General features: G+C 31.5%; 1 protein-coding gene across 1 annotated transcript; it reads left to right on the forward strand.

The window, feature by feature from the left end:
* The first annotated feature begins 974 nt into the window (after window positions 1–974).
* Window positions 975–27248, forward strand: LOC124355488 (peptidyl-alpha-hydroxyglycine alpha-amidating lyase 1-like). The gene is made up of 9 exons (XM_046806639.1): window positions 975–1239; window positions 3342–3480; window positions 3612–3855; window positions 5535–5836; window positions 6700–6900; window positions 7642–7848; window positions 8925–9011; window positions 14480–14596; window positions 23330–27248. The coding sequence occupies exons 1-9, from the start codon at window positions 1150–1152 to the stop codon at window positions 23485–23487; spliced, it is 1545 nt and encodes a 514-aa protein (XP_046662595.1). The 5' UTR covers window positions 975–1149; the 3' UTR covers window positions 23488–27248.
* The last annotated feature ends 78 nt before the right edge of the window (window positions 27249–27326 follow it).

Raw genomic sequence — 27326 nt, forward strand, 5'->3', positions numbered from 1 at the left:
ATGGGGATTCGTTTTGGTTGAAGCCCTAGTGAGTGCAGTGAGATCTTTTTTATGTACTTCCACAAATTGCACCCCTCATGAGAAAATGTTTGGCGATCTGGTAACCGAGTGTCAATACCAACTTGGCGTATGAAATCCAGCTCAATCTTGATGAAGCCATATTCGTAACTCTAAATATAACCCTTCAGTGGAAAACGTAACGTTGATAGATGAAATGCTGATTATGCTTATGTTCGTCTTCCTGACGGTCGAGAAACTACAACATCGAAAAGACACTCAGCTCCTGCAGGTGACTGATTGATCAAAGGGCTCACAAGACATGTCTATTCCAGGGCATGGCGAAGAATTCATTACTTCAAGAGAAGAACTTATTAGAAATCAATTAGGCCGACCATCAGAAGTCATCGACCAGCCTATCCAACAATAGAACCAAAACTACGCCAATCACCAACTGCCCTTTCCTTAGGAGTAAAAGAGCACTAGAGTAATTTCAGGAAAATCAGCTTTTTGTTGGGAGAATAGGTGATTTATATCGCTTGCTATTAATCGTGAGTTTTTTGTATAATAATTCATATTCTACATCCTCATATATCCTTTATTTTCTACTACTACAAATACAAATGCTTTATTATTTATGTAAAAATGCTAAATTCATCAAAACATTTGTAGATTTAGTTTCTAATTAAAGGGTATAATATTTTGGATGAATAACTCGTATTGCATTTGATTCAAATTGTGCTAAGAAAATGAATGAAATTCGCATTAAAATTTTCTAGCATTTTATCAACAAAATAAATAAGAGGAATATTATTTGGAAACTGTTTTAGTAATATTAATCTATCAAAACCTACTCTTTCTGTAGTTTAACCCAATATGGATTACATACATATAAATATTTCGGTGTAATGATGTCTTACTTATCAATATTATATTAAAAAACTCGACAACCTGTAGACTCTTTGTTTGTTTGATCGTCGGCTGCAAAGCAACAACTGTCAACATGAGATAAGTGACTGAAAATTTGACAAGTAAAGACTACATGGGTATTTTAAATTGTAAATTTCGAAAATGAAAATTTCGGTTTGAGAATTTACTGTGTGACAATGAGTAAATATATGTATTAAGCAAAGTGTGATACAAATTACCAATATGATTATCAAAAACTCATATTTGATGGTTATTGCTGTTTGTCCGTTTTTATGTTTTCATGTGACAGCAGATTTGAACACCGAAATTAAAGTAAGTTTTTCAAATTAAACATCGACTTCTAAGGACTATATAATGTAGTTATGATCTCTATGATGCAATTATTTTATAATTGTTGGAAATTTAAAAATTCTTCAAAGAGTGATTGAGGAATTATTACCTAACATATGGTTATAGGTTTAAGGCAGACGAATTTTCATAAATCCAATAAGATTGTATTTTACGAACTTTATCGTAATATTTAAATATTTACAAACTGTACATAGGCTAGTAATCTGTACTGTAAGTACAAAACACTTTAAAATATTTGTATTTTACAATATGGATGGAATTTGACCTAAGTTTGTTTTCTTTTCTCGGCTGTAGTATAATAAGCAGACAACACCCAATCTAATCATCAATATTTATGATTATTTAACCTACAGAAACCATAATGTTGAACTGAATTACGTTATAGTTATTTCGAATTATAGTATAGTTCAGTTGTTTTTATATCTAAAAAATTAATAATTTAATGATGAATTAAAACTGTGTAGATGATGTGGATTTATTTACTTATATATTGTAAACTGAACAAAGCAGTGTAACAATTATTTACTTTGTACTATTTTGAAGTATAAACCAGTCTGACAGCTTTTGACACAAATTACACATGTGCATCGCCATTTTAGTTGTGGCCATTACTTATATACCATACAAACGATTGATTTTCACTTCATTTGAATTATTTTGTTATAACAATATAATTAGGAAATTGTGAACTTAACAGCTGGAGTGGCGAAATATGACTGTCATGTTATTAACCTATTGATATTGTCCTCCTGAACAAAACTATATATGATTTCAATGGGTGGAAATTGCAAATAATGAAGTTATAGAACATTAAAATTGGAACTACTTTTATTGCGCTGAGTAATATTTCATTGTTCTATGTGTGTCACGTGGTCTTGTGATCGTAAGTCAACTATGTAAATTAAAGATTTACTCCACATGCTCTGAGAATTAGCACATTTCGCATGATTCAATTTCCTTTTTTATTTTCTAGGTGTGTTCCTAGATGCCCAATATACAATGCACATTTTCCTAACTCTCCTTTGAAGTGCTCCATGATACCCTTTTATAAAAGTTGTCCAATTTTGTCCAGTATTTTTTCTAAAACACATTTTGCAATATCTATTTTCTAAAAAACACACCAAAGATTTTCTCATCCTACTAAGCACAAGTACCTCCACATCCATTGTCATGTTGTTTAGTGAGGTTTTCTGAGCCTGAAAAAAATTGGGGGATTAAAATTTTTTATGGGTTTTCTACAAAACAAACATTGCAGAACATGTTTTTAAATTCAATTTTGTCAATATAAAAAATGGAAAGTCGTGGTATCCTTCCAAAGGAGGACTCTATAGGAGTAGTCAACACTTTTAATTACCTCTTCTATGCAGCAGTGTGAACTAGGTCAGGGTACTTGTTCTTTGTATGGATGGAATTTATGACCAGTTTCATGTTGGCTTTCATGCTTACATATTTGTAGATTTTCATTTCAATAAAACCACTACTTGTACGCTACACTCCTTGTCATATTAATTGGCAGATATTTCTGATCCTCTCCCCAAAGTAAATTAAAGGGTAGATTGATGTTGCCAAGTGATATGAAGGTTCATCGTTCATGCGCCCGTCGTGATTATCTCAACCAACATGAACAGAGGTCAAGGCACTAACGTGATTTTGTGCTTGATTTTAGATACTGTTTTGAGGAATATTTTACTCTTTATTGCCAGGGGGATTTGGTACTTTCCTGTGATCAGATGCTGTTTATTGCTTAAGAAATGTAACAGAGGTTGATTCTGAAAAAAGACCTAGTAATTAAGGAAATAACGTGTGAGAACATAAATTATAATGTAGATAACAGAAGCAGTGTGGTGATTCCATTCACCACATTTGTTGAAGTCAAATGAATTGAAAATTGTATGTATCAGCACTCATCTTACCTCTCTGTACTGTATATTCTTCTTCTGTTGGTTTTAATGTTGCTGGAAATGTTAAAAAGTTATCTTTTTAACACATATTTTATGTCATCAGTAATAACTGTTTTTTACTATATATGTATCTTTATAGCCTTTGACATTTACTTTTTTTAGGTAGATGCCAGTAGTGACGATCATGACGGTTCTCACAAAAAACAGTCCTTGCTGGCCAATGAAGAGAATTTCAATAAAGCGAAACGATCTGCTTACCAGCAACCTGTATTGAATAACCCGTCATCCTTATTGAGTGAAGGTAGGCTAAATAATAACAATGAATACACATTGTAGATTTTGTAACACTCTAGTTATGGCAAATATTCCGTTAGAAGAAAGTTTGGTTGTTTTAAAAAGTAAAAATAACCTAAACTTGTTATGTTGGTGCAGATTGGACTTTAAATGCTGACTGGCCAGGGAGGAATGGTGTACATTTCGGCCAGGTGGCCGGAGTGACTGTGAACAAGCAGGGAGAGGTGGTGGTGTTTCACAGAGGTGACCATGTGTGGGGTGCCGGCTCATTTGATCCTCTTAACCAATATTTAGAGAAGGACAAAGGACCTATCTCCAGCCCAACCGTTCTAGTCATTCACCCGGAAACTGGTGCGGTTTTACAGAAATGGGGAGAAAATATGTAAGGAGACTTGTATTCAACTTAAATTGTAATAATTAATAGATTGTAAAAACTTAACGTACTGTACTTAATGTAAAAATTAGTGATTTTTTGTAAAGAAATATGTTCTGTAAAATATTTTAATTTCTATCTTCAAATTTATTTGTGGAAAATTTATCTTAAAATTAGGTTTAAAAATTGTATTAATATATTTTTTTAAATTTACTAGTATAATTTTAGTCCCATATAGAACAATTGACAGTATTTTCTTTTCAACAATGTTATTATAAAAACATTACTGAGGAGCACTCATAATGTTATCAGTCTGCTTTTATAATTATTTATATAACCTTAATTACATGTATTTTGTGTAACACTCTTTATTTACCTCGTTTTTATCTTGCAGATGAGATAACACAAAACACTTCTTGCTACCTTATTTGTGTATGTCTTATATATAAATTATAGTAGAGTGTACATTTATAATGAGTACACTTTTTATTTAGTATTTTATAAATTCCAATATTTTTCAATTTAAAACCTTTTAAGTGTTTATTAAACATTGCAGAGCCTCAGAATACACTACTTTATCTAATACAATGCTGTAACAAACTATACATTTTCTTGTCTTAACTGAGATAGAAGACAGTTTATATATCAATACATGGGAAAACGAAATACAAGTAATTAATCTACTTTTCTACTAGATTTCACTTGGTTGACAAAATCTATGAAAGAGTGAATTTCATTTTATTAACCCTTCCCATGCCGTAGACGGGATATATTAGAATGGTAGACTTTAACCAAAACGCCAAATACAGTTATATCCGATATTATAGATTATGTCTCTTGGAGAATTTTAAAATCACAAAAGGCCTCTGAAATGCCCGGTGCACGCTCTGTACTTATTGCGGTTGCCAAGGACGTATTTGTAAATAACCTTCACTCAGCAGCAGGGGGATGGGAGCATCTTAACTCCGACCGCCTGCTCGTCGTTCTGCGTCTCCTACAGAGGCATAACCAAACATGTCCCTGGAGTGTATTACTGCTTTCTCGGTCGTCACAAGTGCGTGCGTCTACTACATATCTTGTTGTTATTCTTCATCATGTGGTAGTGTTGTGATTTGTTTTAAATATTTATCTTGTTTTATATAGTGAAATGTAAAACTAAACTTTTCAGTATAATTACATTTTAAAATGAAATTGAAATTTATTTGAAATAAACAGTTTTGTAAATAATTCCTTTTGTTTTTATCAATAAATACGCTAATTTGAAGTCGTAAAATGCCAGATTTTATACTTTTTGCTTTTACCTTTTATAATTTAGTTATGATAAAAATTACCTTTAAAAACAACATTTGTTTCATTTGTCTTGGCTCTAAAGGAAAGTTTATTTACGGATTTATTAGTGGCGTACGAAGGGATAAAATAAGAAATAAAGTTTGTTTTCTTTAGTGTCTCTCTATAAAGTACTATTTTCAATAAAATTTGAAACTCTTCTTGAAGATGAAAACTAATGTTTATTAAATTTGTTCTTAGTACATATACATAAATACTGATAAATATCTAGATATGTCCAAATCATTAAAACAACTTGATTTTCATGTAATGATGGAAATTTGTTATTTTGCTTAGGCTTAGAGATTACCAATATGTAAGTAATTATCGTGTATGTTATATCGTAAATACTTTTGCCACAGGTTCTATCTTCCTCACGGAATATCATTGGATCAAGAAGAGAATGTTTGGCTGACAGACGTCGCTCTACATCAGGTATTCAAGTTCCCACCTCTCAGCAGAAACGAGCGCTCCCCACTGCTGGCCCTCGGAAAACCATTTGTTCCCGGAAATAGCGCAGTGCGTTTCTGCAAGCCAACATCTGTTGCAGTCACTCCCTGGGGGGACTTCTTTGTGGCTGATGGATACTGTAATTCTCGTCTCATCAAATTTAACAAGTCTGGTGTAAAAATCAGTGAAATAGGACATGGTACATTTACATTTGGTAAGCTATAACAGTTATTTCTGTAAATTGTAAAAATTCATGTCCCTCTATAGGATTTTGCAGGGCATTAGTGAATCTTAAATTGAGCTAGAGAACAGATTGAACTGACTTGGAATTTTGCATATTTTTTTATTATGTAACTCATTGCACTGGCAAACTGTTTTCATTTGTTTGATAGTCTATCAGTCTCTCTTTCCCAGAATACCGTAAGAAATAATTATGTCATGGACTTGAAATTTTTAATACATTTTTTTAATTTCTTTATAGGCAAAATCGATAATTGTGTATTTTTTGAAGTGAAAGTGCAGCCTCCTTACCAATAATTAGAGATTGTAGCCTACCAAAAACTTTTCAAAAACAATGAAATTTATGAAAACCTTTTTATCCCACTAAATGTGTTTCACTTAATTTATGAGTTATAATGTAACTGTGGATTTTAACTGTAGGCTTCAACCACATTGCTATACATAATCAGGAGGGTGAAATATAGCCCAACTTTACCTCTAGAAAATGTTATTTTGTTTTCACTTAAGATGTTGTATATGTATTGATGTAGGCTATCGGGTGAATTCATCAACTGACCAAATTCGATATAGAAAACTGCATTTTGGTGATTTTTGTACAAAAATTGAGTTATTCTTCACCTAACAAATATCTTAATATTGTAGCAAATTGTGTATTAATTTTATACATTCCTTTGTGTGTTATTTGAATAATTGTAATGAAACATACCACTAGACCTATAAATAACTCACATAATTAAACAAAAATAAAAATGTTTCTTTTTCCTCAAGAGCTGTGACACTTTCTTTTTGGGAGTAATATGATTTTTAAATAGTTTTATTTTATTGAACGTTTTACAGGTATAAGAATGCCAGATCCTTATGCCTTCAATTTACCTCACGCCCTGACGTTGGTGGAGGACCGTAAGCTAGTCTGTGTCGCTGACAGGGAGAATGGCAGAGTTCTGTGCTTTGATTGGATCAATGGAACTTATGCATTCAGCATTTCTTCACCTCAGATTGGATCCCTCATCTATAGTGTTACATATTCCCCACTTGAGGGTATGTTACTGCTTTTTAATGACAACTTGGTAGATTAGCAAAACCTGCTCAATTTAATCAGTATTAAAAATTGGATGTTTTGAATGATGCTTTACAAAATTTACATACCCAAAATAATGGCTTAAGAGCTGCATAACATGGTAGTTTAATAACAGCTTCTTCAATTCTAAAATCACATACTCTTACACTAAAAATAGTACACTTGTGTAAGAATTTGGTCTTATAATCGGATCACAAGTTTCCAATTTATAATTTCTCAAATTTGCCTTAGTCTTTTTATTTTGGTCTTGGATATTAAATTTGAGAAGGAGTATATTTAGTTAGTGGAAAATTTGTATCATGCTGAAATGCTTAATTTATTAGTTTATTACTATTTGACTATTACTCAATGACTATTAGTCATTTTACTTGATCTAGATAACAAACATATTGCCTTTTGGTTGTACTGATTGGCTTCTCGTAAACAAAAGTAATATTTGATGAAGTCATGCCCATCCCAAAATACAATATTAAAACAATTAAAATATCAGGTTATAAGCAGTTCTAGATCTGTACAATGCTACCTAGTAGACATTTTTAGTCAGTCATATTCAATGTCACAGAACAGTTCCGTCATAGCACAATTGTGTTACTACTTTACTGATTGATTGCTTTTGTCAGAGCATGCCAAATGAGTTTACAGTGGATGAGTAAAGATTGTTTGTCCATAAACATGCTCTAACTAACCATGTTTTTTTTCAGGAGGACTGTTTTTTGTTGTGAACGGGCAAGAAAGGAAGTACAATGCTGTGCCTGTTAGAGGCTATGTGATTTCAGCTTCCAACCAACGCTTGCTAGCATATTTTGGAGATGGGCTGAAAATGCCTCACGATCTGGCTGTTTCACCTGACGGAAGATCTGTTTACGTTGCTGAAATTGGACCAAACATGGTTCACAAATATTCGCACAGTAAGTACAATTTTGAAACATAATATTGCCTGGAAACTCATCATACATAATGAAAAACTAAATGAGTGCACACTACATTTGGTTTTATTATAGGAAACTGATATCAGAAGGCTTTATTGCCAGACTATGAACAAATATAATAATAATAATAATAATATAATCCTATTATTATATTTGTATTAACAAAATGTGCGTCTGGTGCAAAATTCCCATCAAGAATGATATTGTATGTAAGATTTTTGTAATAATACTTTATCTTGTACAGTTTGAGTGTCAATGTTATGTTAAGATTTTGTGTCTTTACAACTGTATCTGTACAAAAGTGGTTGGTTACGTAGAAGAGTTGAAACTATCCTACTGTGTGCAACCTTTTATAAATGTAATAAAGCATGATCGCAGTTAACTGTAAATTTCAGAGTGTTTTAGAATATTAATTTGTCATAAAAGTAATATTCCAGTGATAATTTTATAATGATGGAAAAGATTTATTACAAATGTTTTGTTTATTTTACTGCAGATTTAAAATATTTAATAAAACAATAATGTTAGGGATTATCTATGATATGTTCCTAAAACTATTGATATTCTCTACCTAAACTTTCTTGCCATCAACGGTACTCTGGAGCCAGCAGTTGGCACTACTGGCAATCCTCAGTTTTAGAACATTAATTTGTCATAAAAGTAATATTCCAGTGATATTTTATAATGATGGAAAAGATTTATTACAAACGTTTTGTTTATTTTACTGCAGATTTAAAATATTTAATAAAACAATAATGTTAGGGATTATCTATGATATGTTCCTAAAACTATTGATATTCTCTATCTAAACTTTCTTGCCATCAACGGTACTCTGGAGCCAGCAGTTGGCACTACTGGCAATCCTCAGTTTTAGAACATTAATTTGTCATAAAAGTAATATTCCAGTGATAATTTAATGGTGATGGAAAAGATGTATTAAAAACATTTGATTATTTTACTGCAGATTTAAAATATTTGATAATGTTAAGTAAGGATTATCTATGATATGTTCTTGAAACTATTGATATTCTCTCTCTAAACTTTCTTACCATCAGATGGTACTCTGGGGCCAGCAGTTGGCACTACTGTCAATCCACAGTCTCCACCAGAACTCTTGGCACCCATCTCACCACAATCTTTGAGTAAGTCCACAGTATCCTTTACGTACCCAAGGTGTATCGTTAGAGTAATGTCAACCATTTTAATTTGTAGCCTGTGTCCAGAAGTTAATATTGACTCAGAATAACTATATATTATAGTTTATTTTCAAATAATTTCAATTTTAGTAATTAAAAAGAACTGGAGGTGTTATTTCTTTAAAAAATGGGATTTTATAGCAATGTATAAGTTGCCTTTAAGAACAAAACAAACACTTTTTAAACTTGTTTTTATTGTAACACTTAAGTAAGATTTTTGTTTTAATCTTTTTATTTAGGCATACATAAACATGTTTTCTCATATATACATACATTTTGTTTGAAATACTGCTGTGATTTAAAATGTACTTTTATGAAAAAAATGTTATAATACATTATTAATATAATAGTAAATTCTACAATATAAAACAAATATTTCTATTTAGTTAAATTTAACCCATTTGTGGCTGGACAAACATTGCAAGCATAAAGTTACTATTTTATTAAAGTATAGAAAAAACTAGTATTGCTGCTTACTTGGGATAGTGAACCATATGTGTGTTTACAGGTTTAATATAAATATTATTTTTGTTTCTCAATGTCTATATATTTTTAGTGTTTATGGTACCAAAATAATCGCTAACACTTTTTTTGCAGTTAGAAAAATACTTTTTTAACATAAAATATTAGAATAAAATTGTATAAACAATCTATTAGTATTTAATGTGTAATCAAATTAGCCATAAGTATAGTGATATAAAAAATACAATCAAAGAGTAAGTATAATTTTAAATAAGTTTTCATGAGTTCGGTTGAGTTCTCCTTTCCTTGAATTCTTCGATGCTGTAGAAAGGTTGATTGAGGAGCCAGGTCTTCAAGTGATGTGTGAATTGTTGTTGATCCACCTTTTTCAGCTTCTTTGCTAACAGTTCCATACTTGTTGGGCTTTTGTTTGGCCAGCCCCAGTGTAGCTTAGCTTATTTTTAGTGCCGCAGAGTCAGTGCACAGGAAAGCAGTACTCAGTGGCACTTCTATTGTTGTAGTGGTGGAATTGTTCACCTCTTTCAGCTATGCCTGGGAGTCTTGATGTGGACATGCGTTACCATTTCCAAGATGTAGAGGCCTATAACTGTTAGGATTTTGACATACTTGAAAGTATCCCTTCAGAATTCTCGTGGTTGAAGATCTTTGAGTATCTTATAGCCTTTTTAAAGAATGCATTGCAGGTTGACAGAGGTTGTCCCTCCCCAAGCTGATATCCTGTAGCAGATACAGGATTCAAACAAGGAAAAGTAAGCCATCCTAGTGGTCAAGGAGTTGCCTATGTTTTTGACTTGTAATATAAACAGACTGGAGCTAAGCTTTTTGCAGAGGTTGTTGATAATGTGGTGTCCAGGTGAGGTCTTGATCGCTGTTTTGTCTTCTTCTCATATACAACTAGGTTGCTGTTATAACAATATTGAATACCAATATTTACTACCATGTATGCATCTATTTCTAGTTTATCAGAAGCCCTCCTACCGAGCAAGAGCACTGAGTGGTCAGCATACATAATACATTTGCTATACTCCTGTATGTAATTAGGGAAGTCATTTGTGAAAAGAATAAACATGATGGATCACAACACAGAGCCCTGGAGCACACCTCTTCTGATCGTCTTTGAGGTTGACCTGAACATTTTAATTACCCTATTATTGTTATATCTTATCTCAACCATTTGTGTTCGTTCCGTTAAGTAGCTGGTTAACCATGTTTTTGAGGTTCCAGATATTCTTTACTGTACTTCGAAGGCTTTACTTTAGTCTAGTATGATGGCAGTTGATGTGTTCCCTTCTTTGTGTTGGTTTAATAAGAATTTCACAAGATTAATCAGTTCTGTAGTTGTAGATTTACCAAGTAGGAAGCCATGCTGATATTCTGTTAAAAGATTGTTGTTTGATTCTGTCTGAAAGATGTTCAAGAAGTCTGATTAGCACTAATTTTTCTATTCCTTTGGATATGGTTGGGATTAGTGAGATAGACATGTAGTTGCCTGCTTGTGTGGCATTGCCTTGTTTGAATTTGGGGTACACTTTTGTCAGTTTCAGGGCAGACAAGAAATATCCTGATAGGAAATGTTGATTAGTTACCAGTGGTATAATGAGTTTGTCTTGGCAGTCTTTCAGGACTATGGTAGATATGTAATCGTATCCTGCTAATGGCTTTGACTTCAGTCCACTAATTATTTTAGCAGTTTCTTCTGAATTAGTTGGCTTCAAAGTCAGATTAGGGATGTTATTGTTTTTGGTCGGAGTAAACGGTTGTTTATTATTTTGCCCATTGCGTATGATGGTTTCTTCAGCAATGTTGACAAAATAGCTTTTAAGATAGTCTGCTTATCTTCACTGGGTCGGATGTAGTCTGACCGCTTACTTCGAGTTGGATGAGAGCGTTTTTGTTTCCTTCTGGATGCCTTCCTAAGTTTATGACATCCCAGATGGTTTTTGTTTTATTATCTGCTTCTGTTATCTTAGCTGTTGTGTCTTATTATCTTAGGTGATGGAGCTGCAAGTCATATTCTTGTATGAGATGGGCAGCGTGTCTTTTATGCTCCTCACTGCCAGTGGAGTTGTAAGTATTTTGAGCTGAAAGAAATTTTTGCTTCAGTTGTTGAGCAATATGATTGCAGAGAGTGTGTTTCTTTTGGTTTCTGTTTTGCACTTGATTTGTTTCACTGGACATGCTTGATTGAGTATTGTAAGCAGAGTTTGGCTGAAATTGTCATATGCCTTATTAACTTCATTGGAGTTGTATACTTCTGTCCAGTTTTCTTCACTAAGGAGATGTTTCATCATCAGTATATTCCTACAACTCATTTTTCTTTTCTTCCAACAGGTTGTGGTTGGTATTTAAGTTTTTCTTCCTCTAATGATACATAGTTGTCCTGTATGATCTGAGATGCTGGTTTCTATTACCTTTACATCGATTTCATCTTCTCTGAAATTGCAGCATACACAGTCAATGGATCTTCTTGATGTTGTTATTATACAAGTGGCAGGAAGGTCTTTCCTATAGAGGTTGTAACTTGCCAGGATCTCGATCAGTAGTGATGTGTCATTTTGATTCCTCAGGCAGTCGATATTTATGTCTCCCATTAGAATGTTACTGAGACTGTAGGCCAGACTCGAGGTTGTTTTCTGGTCTGTAAATACCTAATACACTGTAAATTGGCTTATCCCACTTTACACACCAGTTCATTGAGAGATCTTCAATGTTGATGATAGCCTCACTGTTTTCTATAAGATATTCCTTGTTTGTAGATGGCTACACCACCCCAGAAATAGGTGTGTACCCAATAAGCCTAGTGTTCAGGAGTGTTTCTTTATATTGGTCATGTTCAGTTACAAATATTAACTAATTAATTAATTAGGTGGGTTGGTGAAAAAGGGAGTATTTCTTTATGTCTGTAACATTGAATTCATTAATACCTGAGTTTTGTGACGTGTTCTCTTCTGTGGAATAGTCTCTAAAATAAGCCGTTTTTGGTCTCTTTGGTTTTTTTTGGAGCTGTTAGGATTTTTCTTTGTGCATTCTACATTGTACCAGTAATTGAGTCCAAATGGTAGCACACAAGTTTGGTTTTGTTCCATTCTAAAGTTTTAATGTTAACTAACTATTTAAATGGCGTAGTGATTCTTAACTAAATAAGGTTTTGTTAAGTTGCAGAGGTTTCTTTTCTTTTTTTTAGAATTTATAACATATGTGTTTCATAGCTTATATTCTTTTTAAAAATTTGGAGTTCTGTTTTTGTAATGAAGCACAATGTGTGGTTTTCGTAATTTTTAGTTCTATTTTAAACTCCTATAATTTAAGTACGAGGGCTGTTTTTTTTTCAACTTCCGATGTGGTATAAAAATAAAACTGGGGAGAGTAATTAAATAAATTTATTATCAAAAGTTAGGTACATTATTAGTTACTTTTTGAACATAATCGCCATTTAAATTGAGGCATTTTTCATACCTGCGTACAAGCTTCTTAATACCTTCTTCATAGAAGTTTGCCGCCAGTGATTTGAGATGGGTTTTCACGGCGTCTTGCAGCGTGTCGTCTGTTCGGAAGCTCTGCCTTCCTAGCATCTTCTTCAGTTCCGGGAAAAGGTGATAGTCACTCGGCGCTAAGTCAGGACTATACGCCAGATGGTCAAAAACATCCCATTTAAAACCGTCAAGAAGATGCTTTGTCAAAGCAGCACTGTGAGGACGGGCGTTGTCATGAATGAGGACTACTCCCAATGTGAGCATTCCTTTCCTTTTGTTCTGGATAGCTCTCCGCAAACGTTGTAATGTACCGCAGTATCCTTCCGCATTGATTGTGGTACCTGGCTCTAAAAACTCAACAAGCAATACACCTTTTTGATCCCAAAACACGGTGGCCATAATCTTTTTGTTGTTGAAAGTTTTTTTGAATTTTTTGGGTTTGTTTGGAGAGTTTGAATGCATCCATTGTTGGGACTGCTGTTTCGTTTCTGGGGTGTCGTACAGAACCCATGTCTCATCTCCTGTCACGATTTTTGATCAAAAAATCTTCGCCATCAGCTTCATAACGGTTCAGAAAAGACATTGCTGACGCCATTCACCAAGCTTTGTGGTCATCAGACAACATCTTCGGCACCCATCGTGCACAAAGTTTTTTTGTAGCCTAACTTGTCAGTTACGATAGAGTATAGGGCTGACCTTGAAATCTCAGGAAACTGATTGGATAGCTCCGTAATCGTAAACCTTCGATTGCTTCTTACGCTTTGGTCAACTCGATCAACGAGGTCTTTGTTTGCGACCAACTTTCGTCCTTGGTCCCCTTCATCATGAATGTCAACTCGTCCATTTTTAAATTTCCTACACCAATCACGCACTGCACTATCACTCATAAAGCTTTCACCGTATACTCGTTCCATTCTACGGTGAATTTCTGCTGCAGATAACCCTTCAGCTTGCAAGAAACGAATGACACTTCTCAACTCACACTTGGCGGGAGATTCTATCATGGTAGCCATGTTTATGTGTCGCTAGATAAATTGGAAATGGCGTCGGCCGTCCGAAAATGAGTGAGGTTGTAGTGGGAGAGGTGCGCAGTCGACTGCCGCGCATTGCTGGCCGATACCGCTCGCCCAGCCATCTAGCGGCACGATCGGAAGTTGAACAGCCCTCGTATAATATGGAGAGTGACAATAAATTGCTTCTGTGCCCTTCAAAGGTTAAGTGTATCATTACATTTTCTTTTAAACAAGGTTTTTCTAACATTTAAATAAATAAATAAATAAGGCCTTTATTCTTGAGCGGATTTCAGTTTACAATCTGTTTTACAAATCGACTCACGTCAAACTAATCATAATAGTACAATTCGTATTTTAAAACATGCTTTGTACTTTTCTCAATTAGAATTTATTCTTGCTCAGATTTGTTTATTGATAGGTTTATAGAGGATGTGTTTGTCATCAGGTTTGAGAAGTCCACAAGGCACAGTGCTGCCAGCCGTCCTCGTGACATGTGCTGCCATCTTGTTTGGTGCTGCAATTGTGACGGCGGCACTTGTCTACTCTAGGGCCCGGCGGAGAGGTATGTCCACTGCGGAACACAACTTTTATCGGGAAACCACAAAACTGGTAGAGGATGAAATGTGATTACAGACTTCAAAATCTAGTTAGTTTACGAAACTTTTTCCACTTTTCTGTGAACAAAAAATAATGTTATAATTTTAAGTTTTTTAAATCCTTAGGATACATCACTAATTATCTCTAAGAAACAATCAGATTCATATAAAACATCCTTAATAGAATACTCACTCTGTTAAAATGCTGTTTATATCAACAGTTTGTGTGTCTCAACCAAGCTTCAAATTGTGCTCCAGCTGTGCACATGACTCATTGTAACACAGCAATCATTGTACCTGACAATTAATAGTAATTAGCTGGTGAATAAGGCTAGAAGGTTTTAGTATCCCCTTTCTGAACATCAAAGAACAAATTTCAGATGATAAGAAAGTCTGAACTTCTCAAGAATTTTTGTAAAAAAAAGTAAAACCAGAAGGTATTCCAGTCTAGAAAGATTGCGTTCTCTCCTGAACAAGCAAATGCGAGCTTCCTTTTTCCAAAGCTCTAACATCACAGGTTTTTATACCATGATTTTATTACTCTTGCCATCTCTTTCATTAACATGATCTGAATTGTACAACCAGCCTAGTGTTTTCACTACCCTACATTTTCCTGCTCTAATCTCTTTCCAGTGGCTGTACCATAACTCTTTGTCTGCTTCTAGGAGGTTTTCATCCCTCCAAACCCTATTGTAACATCTTATCAAGCAATATAATCATAAGTATTTGAAATTTATTACTGACTGGCAGAATTAATTTTTATAGAACAAGAAATACTTGTTCCATTGGGATTCAAATTTTGATTTCCTCCTTTGCTCAAGGACCAAATATATTATTTACAGACATCTGGAGAAAAATTTGGTTTCTCAAAAAAATAACACCTGCACACCTTCTTTGTACTTACTTTCTTAGAGAAACTTTGATCTGATTTTACAATTTAGAGAGAACTTTTTGTGATAAAGTTTTGTTACTATATTTTAATCTCAATACTCTTACTTAACTTAAATGTGATTCAGTTCCACGTAAAATATATGCTTAGTCAAGTTAATTAACAAGGCTAATGTAACATGTGTTTTTCAATAATTTAGAATAAGTTATACTAATTTAAGTTTTTTTTTAATGTGTTGTATTAGTGCTATTTATTTTAAATAAAATACATAGCACTGTTAATTTTTCAATAGTTTATTATGTGTCTACACATAGTGATATGTGTTTTACCCAAACTTTTGTAAAAACTTTTAATTTGGAACAGATTCATAATTTAATTCAGTGCATTTTAAAATTAGTGTATGTAAAAAAGCCAAAAATAACTCAAATATGTGTTTGGGTGTGATCATTTATATAAAATATTCTAAAATTAATAATAATAATAATACATAATATTATGTAATTATAAAATAATATACATTAAAATAATACATACAATAATATTATGTATATTTATAAACTGAACTACTTTATAATGTACAATAATGTACTTAATATTAAAAAAGTTTCAACTTGGAAAATAACTCTCTCATGACTTTACAATTCGCAAATATCCCAAGATCTGAACATTTCCATTAATTGAATGGCCATATACTTTAAAAATATAAATCAAAAGTGTTACAAATTGCATTTCTCACCATCCCTTATTTCTTACCAGCCAAAATACCTAATATTCAGGCATTTGAACTAAATAGAGCAAGTAACAATAAAAGAGGTCAACATCCAAGGTTGCCATTTAAACCAAAAATATGTATGTCCTAAGCTTAAGAGAAACAGTTTTTATACATGTAAAAAGGATGTAGAAGTCTAATAGAGTTATTAAAATTAGAACCAGCGTGTTGGGTAACAGTTTATGTTATAGATATATGGTGAGTCAAATATAAACAGTACTGTATTCTTAAATATAATATAGAAAATGTTTTCTGGAGAGGGGAGGAATAAAGAGAACCATGGCTCTTTGTACCGTCTATCTTAGAGGGAATATTAGTGATTTTCTAGTATGTTATAAAGTTTTGAACAAACTAAAATATAATGATCAATTAACACGTTTTATTTTCTTATTATTTTAACCCACCAACAAGCCACTGAAACTGTCCTAACTGGCAGAGAATTTGTGGGTGGTTTCTGTAAAAGCTTTAAAAGAGTTTCTAAATAATATGTAAGTAATATAAACCTAAATGTATTATGTGTCATTTTTTCAGAAAAATCGAGATAATAATGGTGAATAAAGCAATTCACATAACAAAAAAATTTTAATCTGTCAAAATATGTAAAATATTTTTATTTTGTTTTCAAAAAGCACACTGAGAAACTGCTGTGACAAAGAATGATAATATAATACTATTTAAAATATGAGCCGAAACATTATAAATTTTATATAGTTTCAGAAAATGTTGTACATCATGTAAGTTTTATGGAAGATAAATTTGATATTACTTTACAACTTTACTGCAAATAATACAAAAAAACTAAACTGTTACCATAAATACAGTTGTTTTCAAAAATTCACCAAACAATTTATTTTTACCCTGTGTGTGTCTAGGTTATTGAAATATGTAGAACACACGCACTATAAAATAGTCGTTTTGTAATTATTGGCTAAAATGAAGTACAATAATAAAAACTCCCTAGTAACAGCCTACATTAAACAGTCCTTTGAACTTCACAAATTCTGAAATATTTCTTTATAAAATTACAAATAAAATTTAGTCCCTGATAATAAAAAATTGTTATTTCGTGAAGTAACTAACTTCACAGTTGAATCAAAACACCAAAGTGCAATCGAAACAAAGAATGGTAAAGACTGCTTCACTTCAACTGGTATTGATTATTTTGTTAAAACATCCTTCCTTATAAATGTAGCAAAACAAAGTATAATCTTTTTCTGCTTGCAGTAATATATATGAATCACAATGATAGTGTTGAGATTTTAGATGAGTACCCATCATATCAACATTATTTATATAATTTACACTTGACAATTGGACGTTATTTATTCTACTGCCACATGCAGGGATAAGGGAAAGCCTATTTTGCACCACAGAAACATCAGTTTACATACATTGTTTCTCCATCTCAGCACTGTTCTAGACTTCTGGAAAATCTTGGCTTGACCGTTATTGGCTTTCCTTGTGTTAATAGTATTTTTATACTAATCTCATTTTAAAGATAATATTAATTTGTATTGCTCACGCCACTTTCAACTTTAAACAGCTTCAAAATTGGAGCGACAAACATTATTTTCTCTATAAGAATTAAATTTATCAGAAACATAAATTAAAGACTTGAAAAGAAACTAACTAATTTTAAACAGAGAAGTGTTATCTGAAGATATACTTCACAAAAGTTATGTGTCAGATTTAGTAAAATCCTAATGATTGCTATAAAATGAGCTTGACTTACCCACAGAGTAACATGTAAAAAAAGTTTGTTCCGGGCTAGTAAAACAACATTTTTTTAATGTTTCTAATATCATAATAAATAATTAAATATAGTATATTAATTTAACAATGTTTTTGGGTATTGACAACTCAAGATTTTTTTAAATCTAATTTTTAAGAAGACTGTATGAACTAGTAAAAAACAGCGGTGTAATCATAATATAAGGTTTAATTGATAATATTAAAGTGCTAAGAACCACTCTATCAATTATAAATAAATGTTTACATATAAGAAAGGAATATTCTCAGACTTGACAGTATACATAGGTAATTCTGTAGCAGACAATGAATGAGTAGCCAGCCACAATTTTCCCGCCCTTATAATGAATGGGTCAGAGCTCTTGTCACTTGTGTGTTTACATCCCGATTTACACTTTAGTAAACATTGATCAAATGTATAGGGTGTTAAAACAATAAAATAAACTTTTGAATATAAGATGTTTTAATTGAATACATTTTATTAAACATCTAATGCACTATTAATGATAGAAGTTTAATAAGAACTACTAAAAAAAGAATAAAAAATTCGTTTTTTTCGAAAACATGGATTTTGTTATTGAAACAGCCCAAAAAGTAAAATGTTCAAGAAATAAAAACTCTTATGTTGGTATTCTTTGACCACTCTCTCAAACCAACGCTAGTAAATATTGGTCTACTTGTTCTCTTTCATGCACATGTGGCCTCCCCCCTCCAGGTTTTCACAAAGGTGTCTTAAAATCAATTAAGTATTTGTACTTAACATACAGGCAAGAAAATGAGTTACTAGAAACTTTTCAACTGCCATACATGAGATTCATGCTTTGTCACTCCTATTTTTCCTAAGTTATTTCAGTCAAACAAAACAACACAATGCCCTTTACCCTTTAGCATGTTATGAAGATAACATTGCAGGTTAAGCTAAATGTTCAGTCTTTGTTTGAAACCAATCAATTCATCACTGTTACTTTATCAAATGTGTTCACAAGTTACTGAAAAATGTCATATATAAACTTTGTATAAACCTTCAGAATATGCTCCGTTTTTTTTACTAATTTGTTTATTCTGTGTTGGCAACATGGTTACCTGTAAGACCAGTGTAACTAGAGTTACTTTTGATAGACAGAAATATTATATTATGCGGAAAAGTGTATTACTAAAGTTCAGTTTGTATTTGACTCACCTACCTTTGAATATCTCTGTGTAAAGACTAGATTTCTAGGAAATACAGTCTTAAGAATTGAATTATTTTCAATCCAGTTCTTATTAATTAATTGTATAAATAAACATGTATAGTATTAACATAGTACAACAGGAGGTTTTCTTTACCTCCTCGAAAGAATTGATACAAAATACAATCATCACATTAATTTACTGTCATTCGGGTATATTTTAATTTTTTATTTATAGTTATTAGCTTTAAATAGATTATATTTGTAATGTTTGTTTGTTTATGTTTTCTTGGATGTTTGTAATTGCTTATACATAATTGTTTGTGTTTATATTGTTCAGAATTTTGGTTGTACTTTTTTTTAATTTTTATTTATTAAATTCAGTTGTTTTCTTTGTTTGGTGTTTTTCTTTGTTCCCAGAATAATTTGTGTTTTTTTTTGTGGATTTGCTTCTGTCATTTTATACCATTTTGCCACCAAGCATTAATCAATTGCACTTTTATTGAAACCTAAACGACTAATTTATTGGTTTTAGTTACATGCCCTAGTGTTAATTGTGTTAGGAAGCTTTTGATAATTTATTTTCTTTGTCTTTAACGTATATCACCAATCTTAGTGTAGTTAACATTTTATACTTAATACCTATATTTATGGTAACCCAATTCCATTGTGAATAGTTTGAATTTTTGTTTTGTTTTTACCATTTTTTATCTAAATCTGCTAGGGTCACTAATAGACAAGGTCATAAACATTTTATAAATTTTTATACAATTGTATTAAATTGTAACGGAAAAAAGTGTTAAGGCAAAATAAAATTATAATCGGCACCATTCTACTTTGACGATGCAAGTGCAGTCAATTTAAATTTGGTTTCACAAGATCGCCACCAAACGGCACTGCATCTTATTTTTAGTTAAACCATCGCAGGAGCCACGGGTCGGGTCTTCTTGTCCTGACATATGCGTCTGTTTTCATAAAACAAATTCAAATGACCATGCCAGATGTGATACTGTGGACCAGTTAATTATTGTTTTTTACAGACAAAAACATATCAACTATCTTATTAATTGTAGTGTTATTTTGAAATGCAAGTTAACTATTTGAATAACATTCAAATGGTCTTAACAATCAATACGTCCTGACTGTAATGAAGTACAATCGCACATCACTAATTACGCAGTAACTATGAGGTACAGTACACATTGTTCGACCTTTAATGTTCACTGTTTATATTTTACAAGGATATAAATTTGTTGTTTTTTTTAGAATCTTCATTTTATACTGTCCAAATTTTTACAACACACTTTTTCTGTAGCAAAATTTAAGTTATAGCGAACTTAAAAACAAATCATGTAAAATAATATGTCCTAAGCATTACAGATTCAAATAATTTGTTTTAAAATATATTATTTACTAACAAAATATATTCTGGATAATGTTAATTGTGGTCTGTATTATATGATCATGTGTATTTTACATAATTACATATTGCTTTATAGCGATTTTAGTTGTATTCCCTATTATGTGACATTTGCCTGCGTGTAGTAAATTATAAAAAATATTACTACTGATTATGATTTAAAATTTTCATGTCCTCTGTGGGTGGACCATCTCCAAAATAACACAAACAATATCTGAAGATAAAACAGTAGTACCATAAATATTGTGGTAATTGAAGTTGAACTTTTGTATCACAACTACAATAAAATTAGCATGTCTTTTTTCATTTATTATAAATTTACAAAGATTGTATGGAAAGTGAGTTAATTTTTTAAATAATTACACTAAACATACAGATTTTTTAATATTTGCATTTGAAAATGCAACTCTTAAACTGGAATTGTACTAATTTATATGCAACTATTTATCATATGGTCACAAGCTTTGCAGTATCTAGTTATTAAATGTCTCTGCCTGTGCATTTTATTCTGGTTGTGGTGAACAGTTTTAGAAACAAAAAGAAATTGGAAACAGTTATGTTTATATGCATAGAAAAGAAAACTAACAAAATTGAGTAAAAATATCTATAATACAGTAGAACCCCTCATATCCGGCCTCGGTTTTACCGCACCTCGGTTTATCCGGCCACTTCCCGCAAGCCAATATCGAAATTTATTTACCACGGCTTGCAGACGCGCAGTTGCACGCACTAGTCTCCCACGACTCTTGCGTTATTTTGGTGTATCTATTTGTTTACATTTTCCTGTGTTGACTTTAGTTGAGCTAATAGGTTTAACCTGTAAACAGTTCGTTGATTATTTCCAGTGCGGTTAGTACAGTACAGTACAATTGTTTTGTTTCGTCAAGTGCTGTGTACTGTAGGTTGGTTTATCCGGCCGAATCGTTATCCGGCCAGGGGCTCGGTCCCGTGGTGGCCGGATATGAGGGGTTCTACTGTAGTGAAATTCTAGTTTCCTATCAATTTTTATTGCATGACAAGGTTATCAAAATTATAGATAGGTTACTTTGCTCATTATGAACGTTAGTGTGTTGTTTCTGAAAGAAACAGCACAACTTTCTCACTAAAGTATCACTCATAATATATAAAGAACAATTCATCCATCATGAATTTCCACTTTTTTAATTGTTTAGTTCAAAGAAATAATATAACAGCACAAACTTTTTAATACAATTAATAAGAGAGTGAATTTTGAACTCAAGTTCTTGGATGCCCTAACGATCTTCACAATATCACTGCCAAATACTTAGTATCCACCGAACCAAACCAATAAAAAACAGAAAATTAACTAATTTTCTGAACAATCTTCGGACAATGTGTCTATTTGAACTGGTTTTTTGTTTAACCTATTTTTCTTTGAAATAAAAGGCTTAAAATTGTTATTACAAAAGAGTTTGTCAAATAACTGTAATATTTATTAGAAAATACTATAATGAACTTTTTTTATAAATGTGTACAAAATTAAAAAAAACCAATCAATATCTAGAACTCATTGTAATGTTTTCGTATGTTTTATTGATTGTACAGTTTTACATTTTGTATTTCTTTGTAGTCTGTTTTTATATAAATAAAAAGAGCTTAAAGCTGAACATTGATATTTTATTTTGCTTGTGGTATAAATGTTGTGTATTTTGTTTTGTATGATTTATTTATGTATTTTATGTTTCAGTTGCATTTGTTTTCTTTCTCATGTATTGTTTTTGAAAGTGTGCCTCAAGTAAGTAGAAAACCACTCACTTTACTACCATTCACTTGAAATGTTATAGTAACGCAGTCAATAATTAAATTTATTTATTTAGAAATTTTACTCAAGCAATATAATGCATAATCAGAATGAAAAATATAGTTTAAATGGACTGAAATTGCAAACTTTTATCTTTATTCCATTCAGTAATAATTTTACTTTATCAAACGGTATATTACATAGTTCAATATTGATTTTCAGTGTGATTTTCAGACAAACTATGTCAAACTCTGTTTTTCCCACAATTTTCATCTTTAAAGGGACATATATGCACATCAGTTGTCATCAGCTTTATAAAAATCAATAAAAGGACATTTTTGACCAAGTTGTCTTGAAGATGTGATCGATCTCTGGTGCTGTTTATACATTTTCAAGTTTTAGATCGTTTACTTTGTAAAAGGATTTAGTAAAATATACATAATTTTTTTTTTAATTCATTATAACAATTGTGGTCATATTTGTATTACTTATACCCACTATATGCTTAAGTGGCATAGTTCACTTCTCTATCAAAATTCCTTTCAAAAAATTATAAGATATTGAGTTAACTTTTTTTATTAAATTACAATTAAACCCATTATGGAGACCAAACAGATGTTCTGAGTTTGATGAAATTCACACATAAATCAAATTTATTACCTGTAAAAATTTCTGGAAATCTTTTTCCATTTTATTATTTAAAATCGTTTGTGTACTCACTTAATATTAAAATATTCATGTTTGGGTTGTAAAAGTAAATAGTGTAACGTAATTGAGAATAAATTTTCACCATTTACAGCCTCTAAAATATTTTTAAACCATGGGATATATCATTTACAGAAGTACAGATATATAATAGCGTGTATGTAAGTACAGAAGTTATTACCTTATTTTGTTGTTTATTTTTCTCATTCATAAATAATATAAATGTGGGTTTGTAGGGTGTGGCCACTGCGGGGGAAGGCGATGGATGTTGGGGCGGAGCCCAGCAGAAGGGTTCATGATTGGTCATCTTCTAGGTCAACATCAGGGCTTTGAGAAACTGAGCACGGCGGAGGAGAGTGAGGAAGAGATAACGAGTCTACAGCCCTTTGCGTAGCAACATTTCTGATATTGCTAACTATATTATTGATACCTGTACATTTATACATTTTAGCCTCTAAACACCTCATTAATTATTGATTATTTTACTACAATTAAATTTAACTGTTCGTTAAGTTTGGCATCATCTTTAAACTGGCATTTTCTGTATGTTTGACTTATATACTTGTATTACAGTGTTTATGTTTCTTCCTGGTCTTTTACTAATCTGTACTTGTCAATTCTATAAATATCACAGTTTATACATAAAATATTGCACAATTAAAAAAGTAGGATGATTAGTGAGAAATAAAATTACTCATTTGCAAGGCATACATGGTAATTGCTTGTTAACATTTTCACAAATTGTTTTTGGGAATTTTCAGAATATTGGCTTTTATTGTGTATTAAAACATGTTTACTTCAATCATTCTAGCAATTGCAAAGAATGATATGATGTTGCAGCATGTTAAAAGTAAAGTTGAGTCTTAGAAGGCTGAAAAATAATCACTGGTACAATTTGATATTTAATCTAAGATTTTATTAGATCTGAGTAGAACAAAATGTGCTACATACGAGTATTCTCCTACTTCAACTTCATCAATTTCTTCATCTGTACAAAAAAAATACATATTTGTACTAAAATATAAAAACATGTTTTTTATATGCTTGTCATTAATGCTTTGGGATGGTTTGTAAAACTAAAGCTTAATCTTTGTAAATGCTGAAAATTGAGTTTAAGAATCAGCTGTGGTGAAGCAAACTTGAATCAGTGTAACGTAACATCAGATTGTCAGGCTAATATTGCTCTCTACTCCTGACTGAAAGTATCAGTAAATATACAGGAAGCACTCTTTTCCAGCTTGAACATTTGTACAGAGCCGTTTTGCCATCTCTCTTAAAATGTCAACAGTAGCACATTGATACATTATGTCTAGAAGTGAACCAGCTGATAGTAAATAGTTGGAGGAACTCATCTTGATTCGGTCTCGGATCTTCTTTTGTAGAACATAGCCTTGAGTATCATGACATTAAAAAATGCCCTTCAGTTCATCTCACCTAGTTCGAAGAAAAATTCAACTTTGATTACAGCACCAATGGTTTTGTCTGGTAATTATTACTTATAATTTCTTGGTAAACTGGAATGACTGAAATAATTTTCATTTTATCTAACAGATATTTTGCTATCTTTCTATAATCAGTCAATAACATCAGACTTATCTATCGCCAAGTAAAGTATTTCCATAACATTTATGTTCATGATTGTGTTGTAATCTAAACAAAACTGCTTCAACTTGTAACATTCTCAGACTAAACAGATTAACAGACTCTCCTTACTTTTAATGCTCCATGATTCGTCCAGTGTTTGGATTTACCTTTCTCAAAGTTACCTGGAGAAATAAATAGAAATACATTAGCCTTTTAAAGTAATTAATTAATTAATTTCTCACTTGCCAGTTTTCAACCTTGCTTTTAACCCATGCTAAGAATTACAGACCTTATGTTCCTCCATTCTGGAACCTTCTTGTTCTGTCAAAAGTTAAGGAAATTTCCAGTTAGGATTGCTGCTTGTATTAAACAGCAATATATTGTATACCAGGATTGTCATCTTGATGTATACATTATTCCATTGCATTCAGGAATGAAACGCCTTCCTTCATTAATATAGAAAGTTGTTGTAAACAAAAACTATTGCAATAGTGTTTTTTGTATCAGGGATCAATTTAATAACAACATTCAATATTTTGGCAAGCTGTCACACTACCCTTGTCTTAGTCTGTGGAAAGATGCTGACAAAATTGTGATTTCTTGACATATCAATAAGGTTTTTGCTGAGGATGCAAAAGTATATCAAGAACACAACCTTACATGGCTAGAACTGATACTGATATATACAGGGTGTTACGCGATAAGTTGACACAACTTCAGGATATGATAGTAGACACAAAAACAAGCAAAAGAGTTCATATGAACATATATTTTGCTTCATTTAGTGTCTGTCTATCCATATGTGTTTTTTATTAAAAAATTAACAAACACAGAACTCTCTTTGTTTGCTCTCAGAACTCGTTAGAGCAAATAACATGAAACTTGGGGTTTAAGTTATTCTAATAAAAGGAACAATATGAAAAAATTAAATACCTATTATTACTTTTCATTTCAAATTGGCAGCATGTTAAAATTTTCAATATACACGACAAATAAATTTTCTTGTGCATATACGTGTTTTATTTTATTTAAAAACTGCTGTTGAAATGCAATGACCCATACATAAAAAATAGGACTTGGTTCTAAGGATTCCAGTAAGGTAGCATAAACCACTGACCAATGAAATTGATGTAATTATTTTATTTCTCAACTGATTTGAACAAATTTGGTATCATTAGTTTTGTAATTAAATTTTCAAAAAATAGTAATCATTGAAATTTGTATATAGGATTAAAATTGTTTTGGATATTAAAGTTTGAAAATGTTAACATGCCGCCATTTTGAAATTGAAAGTGATATTTGGTACTGTATTAAAATTGTTTCTATTGTTCCTTTTATTACCATAACATAAATGTCTAGTTGCGTGTTATTTACTCAAACGAGTTCTGAGATATGACATTTTTTCATAAAAAACATACATGGACAGACATTAAACGAAGCGAGATAGGACGTGTGTTCATATGAACTTTTTGCTTGTTTTTGTGTCTACTATCATATCCTGAAATTGTACCAACCTCTTGCGTAACACCCTGTAATATATGTTACAGGATGTCTTCTAGCCACTTGTGCAGTCCTACAGTGTCATCAATGTTGGCCTTAAAAAGTTAACATTATTTATTGTAAAGTATTTATTCTGAAAGTTCCATTTATATAATATTATTCTGTATTGTAGTATTTATCACCTGAACAATTCATACACCCTTATATTAATAATCTAATATTTAAAAATAGTAATTCTCTATAATTTATATTCAAATATTTATCAAAACAATATTTTCAAAATATAGAGTTGTTTTATAATTACTGTAAATATGCAAACACGACATTCTATAAAATCAGTGTCTATAAAATAATATTTTTATAAAACAGCCAATCTTGTCTACAATCATTGTAGTATCCTTGTTTGTAGTATTGTGCCTAGTTGTAGTTGTAATAAAGTTCTTGGCATTAAGTAACCAACATATAAGCTTCAGTACAATATTTTCTAAATATACAAGTAAAATGTTTATATTCAATCTTTTAATAAAGGAGGCGAAAGTAATGAGTAAAATTGTGGCCAATTTAAGTTGTTTGTGAACAGTTGACTCCGATTAATGACAGAAACATTACTTTGGTAAATATTAAGTTTATACTTCTTGACATGACCTCCCATATGATGAGAATTTATTATCTTACCTAGGTTAATAAAATGTATTTTTAGAACCATTCTCTGTTGTATTAAACCTCTTCCAATATGCCTTACATGTACAATATATAATGTAATGCCATTTTATTTTATTTGAATACTAATAAATCTGATTAGTTTTTTTAATGTTTTATTGTGTTTGTGGATTTTATTAGTCACAATTACATTTGTATTATGTACTTATTGTTTGACTTATGATTTTTTTCTCGTCTACTGACTGTTTAATAATTGACATTTTGATTGTTTATTCATGTATGTATTACTATGTTTGTTTTGTCTAAATACTGTGTTATTTTGTTTATAATAGAAAGTTGTGGTTTTTGTACTGAATTAAAGTTAATGCATAAAATCTAGTATCAAATAAAGTATTAGTATCGTATACTGTACTAAGGGTAGTTATTTCTCCTCTAACCAATACACACACAATGTAAGTGATTACCAGTTTGTTCTTTAAAAGCTAGTAC

This window comes from Homalodisca vitripennis, chromosome 2, assembly GCF_021130785.1.
Source record: "Homalodisca vitripennis isolate AUS2020 chromosome 2, UT_GWSS_2.1, whole genome shotgun sequence".
Lineage (NCBI taxonomy): Eukaryota > Metazoa > Arthropoda > Insecta > Hemiptera > Cicadellidae > Homalodisca > Homalodisca vitripennis.

Coding starts and splice junctions, on each gene's coding strand:
- LOC124355488 (XM_046806639.1), top strand. CDS start 1,150: ATGATTATCAAAAACTCATATTTGATGGTTATTGCTGTTTGTCCGTTT. Junction 3,856..5,534: donor CAGAAATGGGGAGAAAATAT/GTAAGGAGACTT, acceptor CTTTTGCCACAG/GTTCTATCTTCCTCACGGAA. Junction 9,012..14,479: donor CATCTCACCACAATCTTTGA/GTAAGTCCACAG, acceptor GTTTGTCATCAG/GTTTGAGAAGTCCACAAGGC.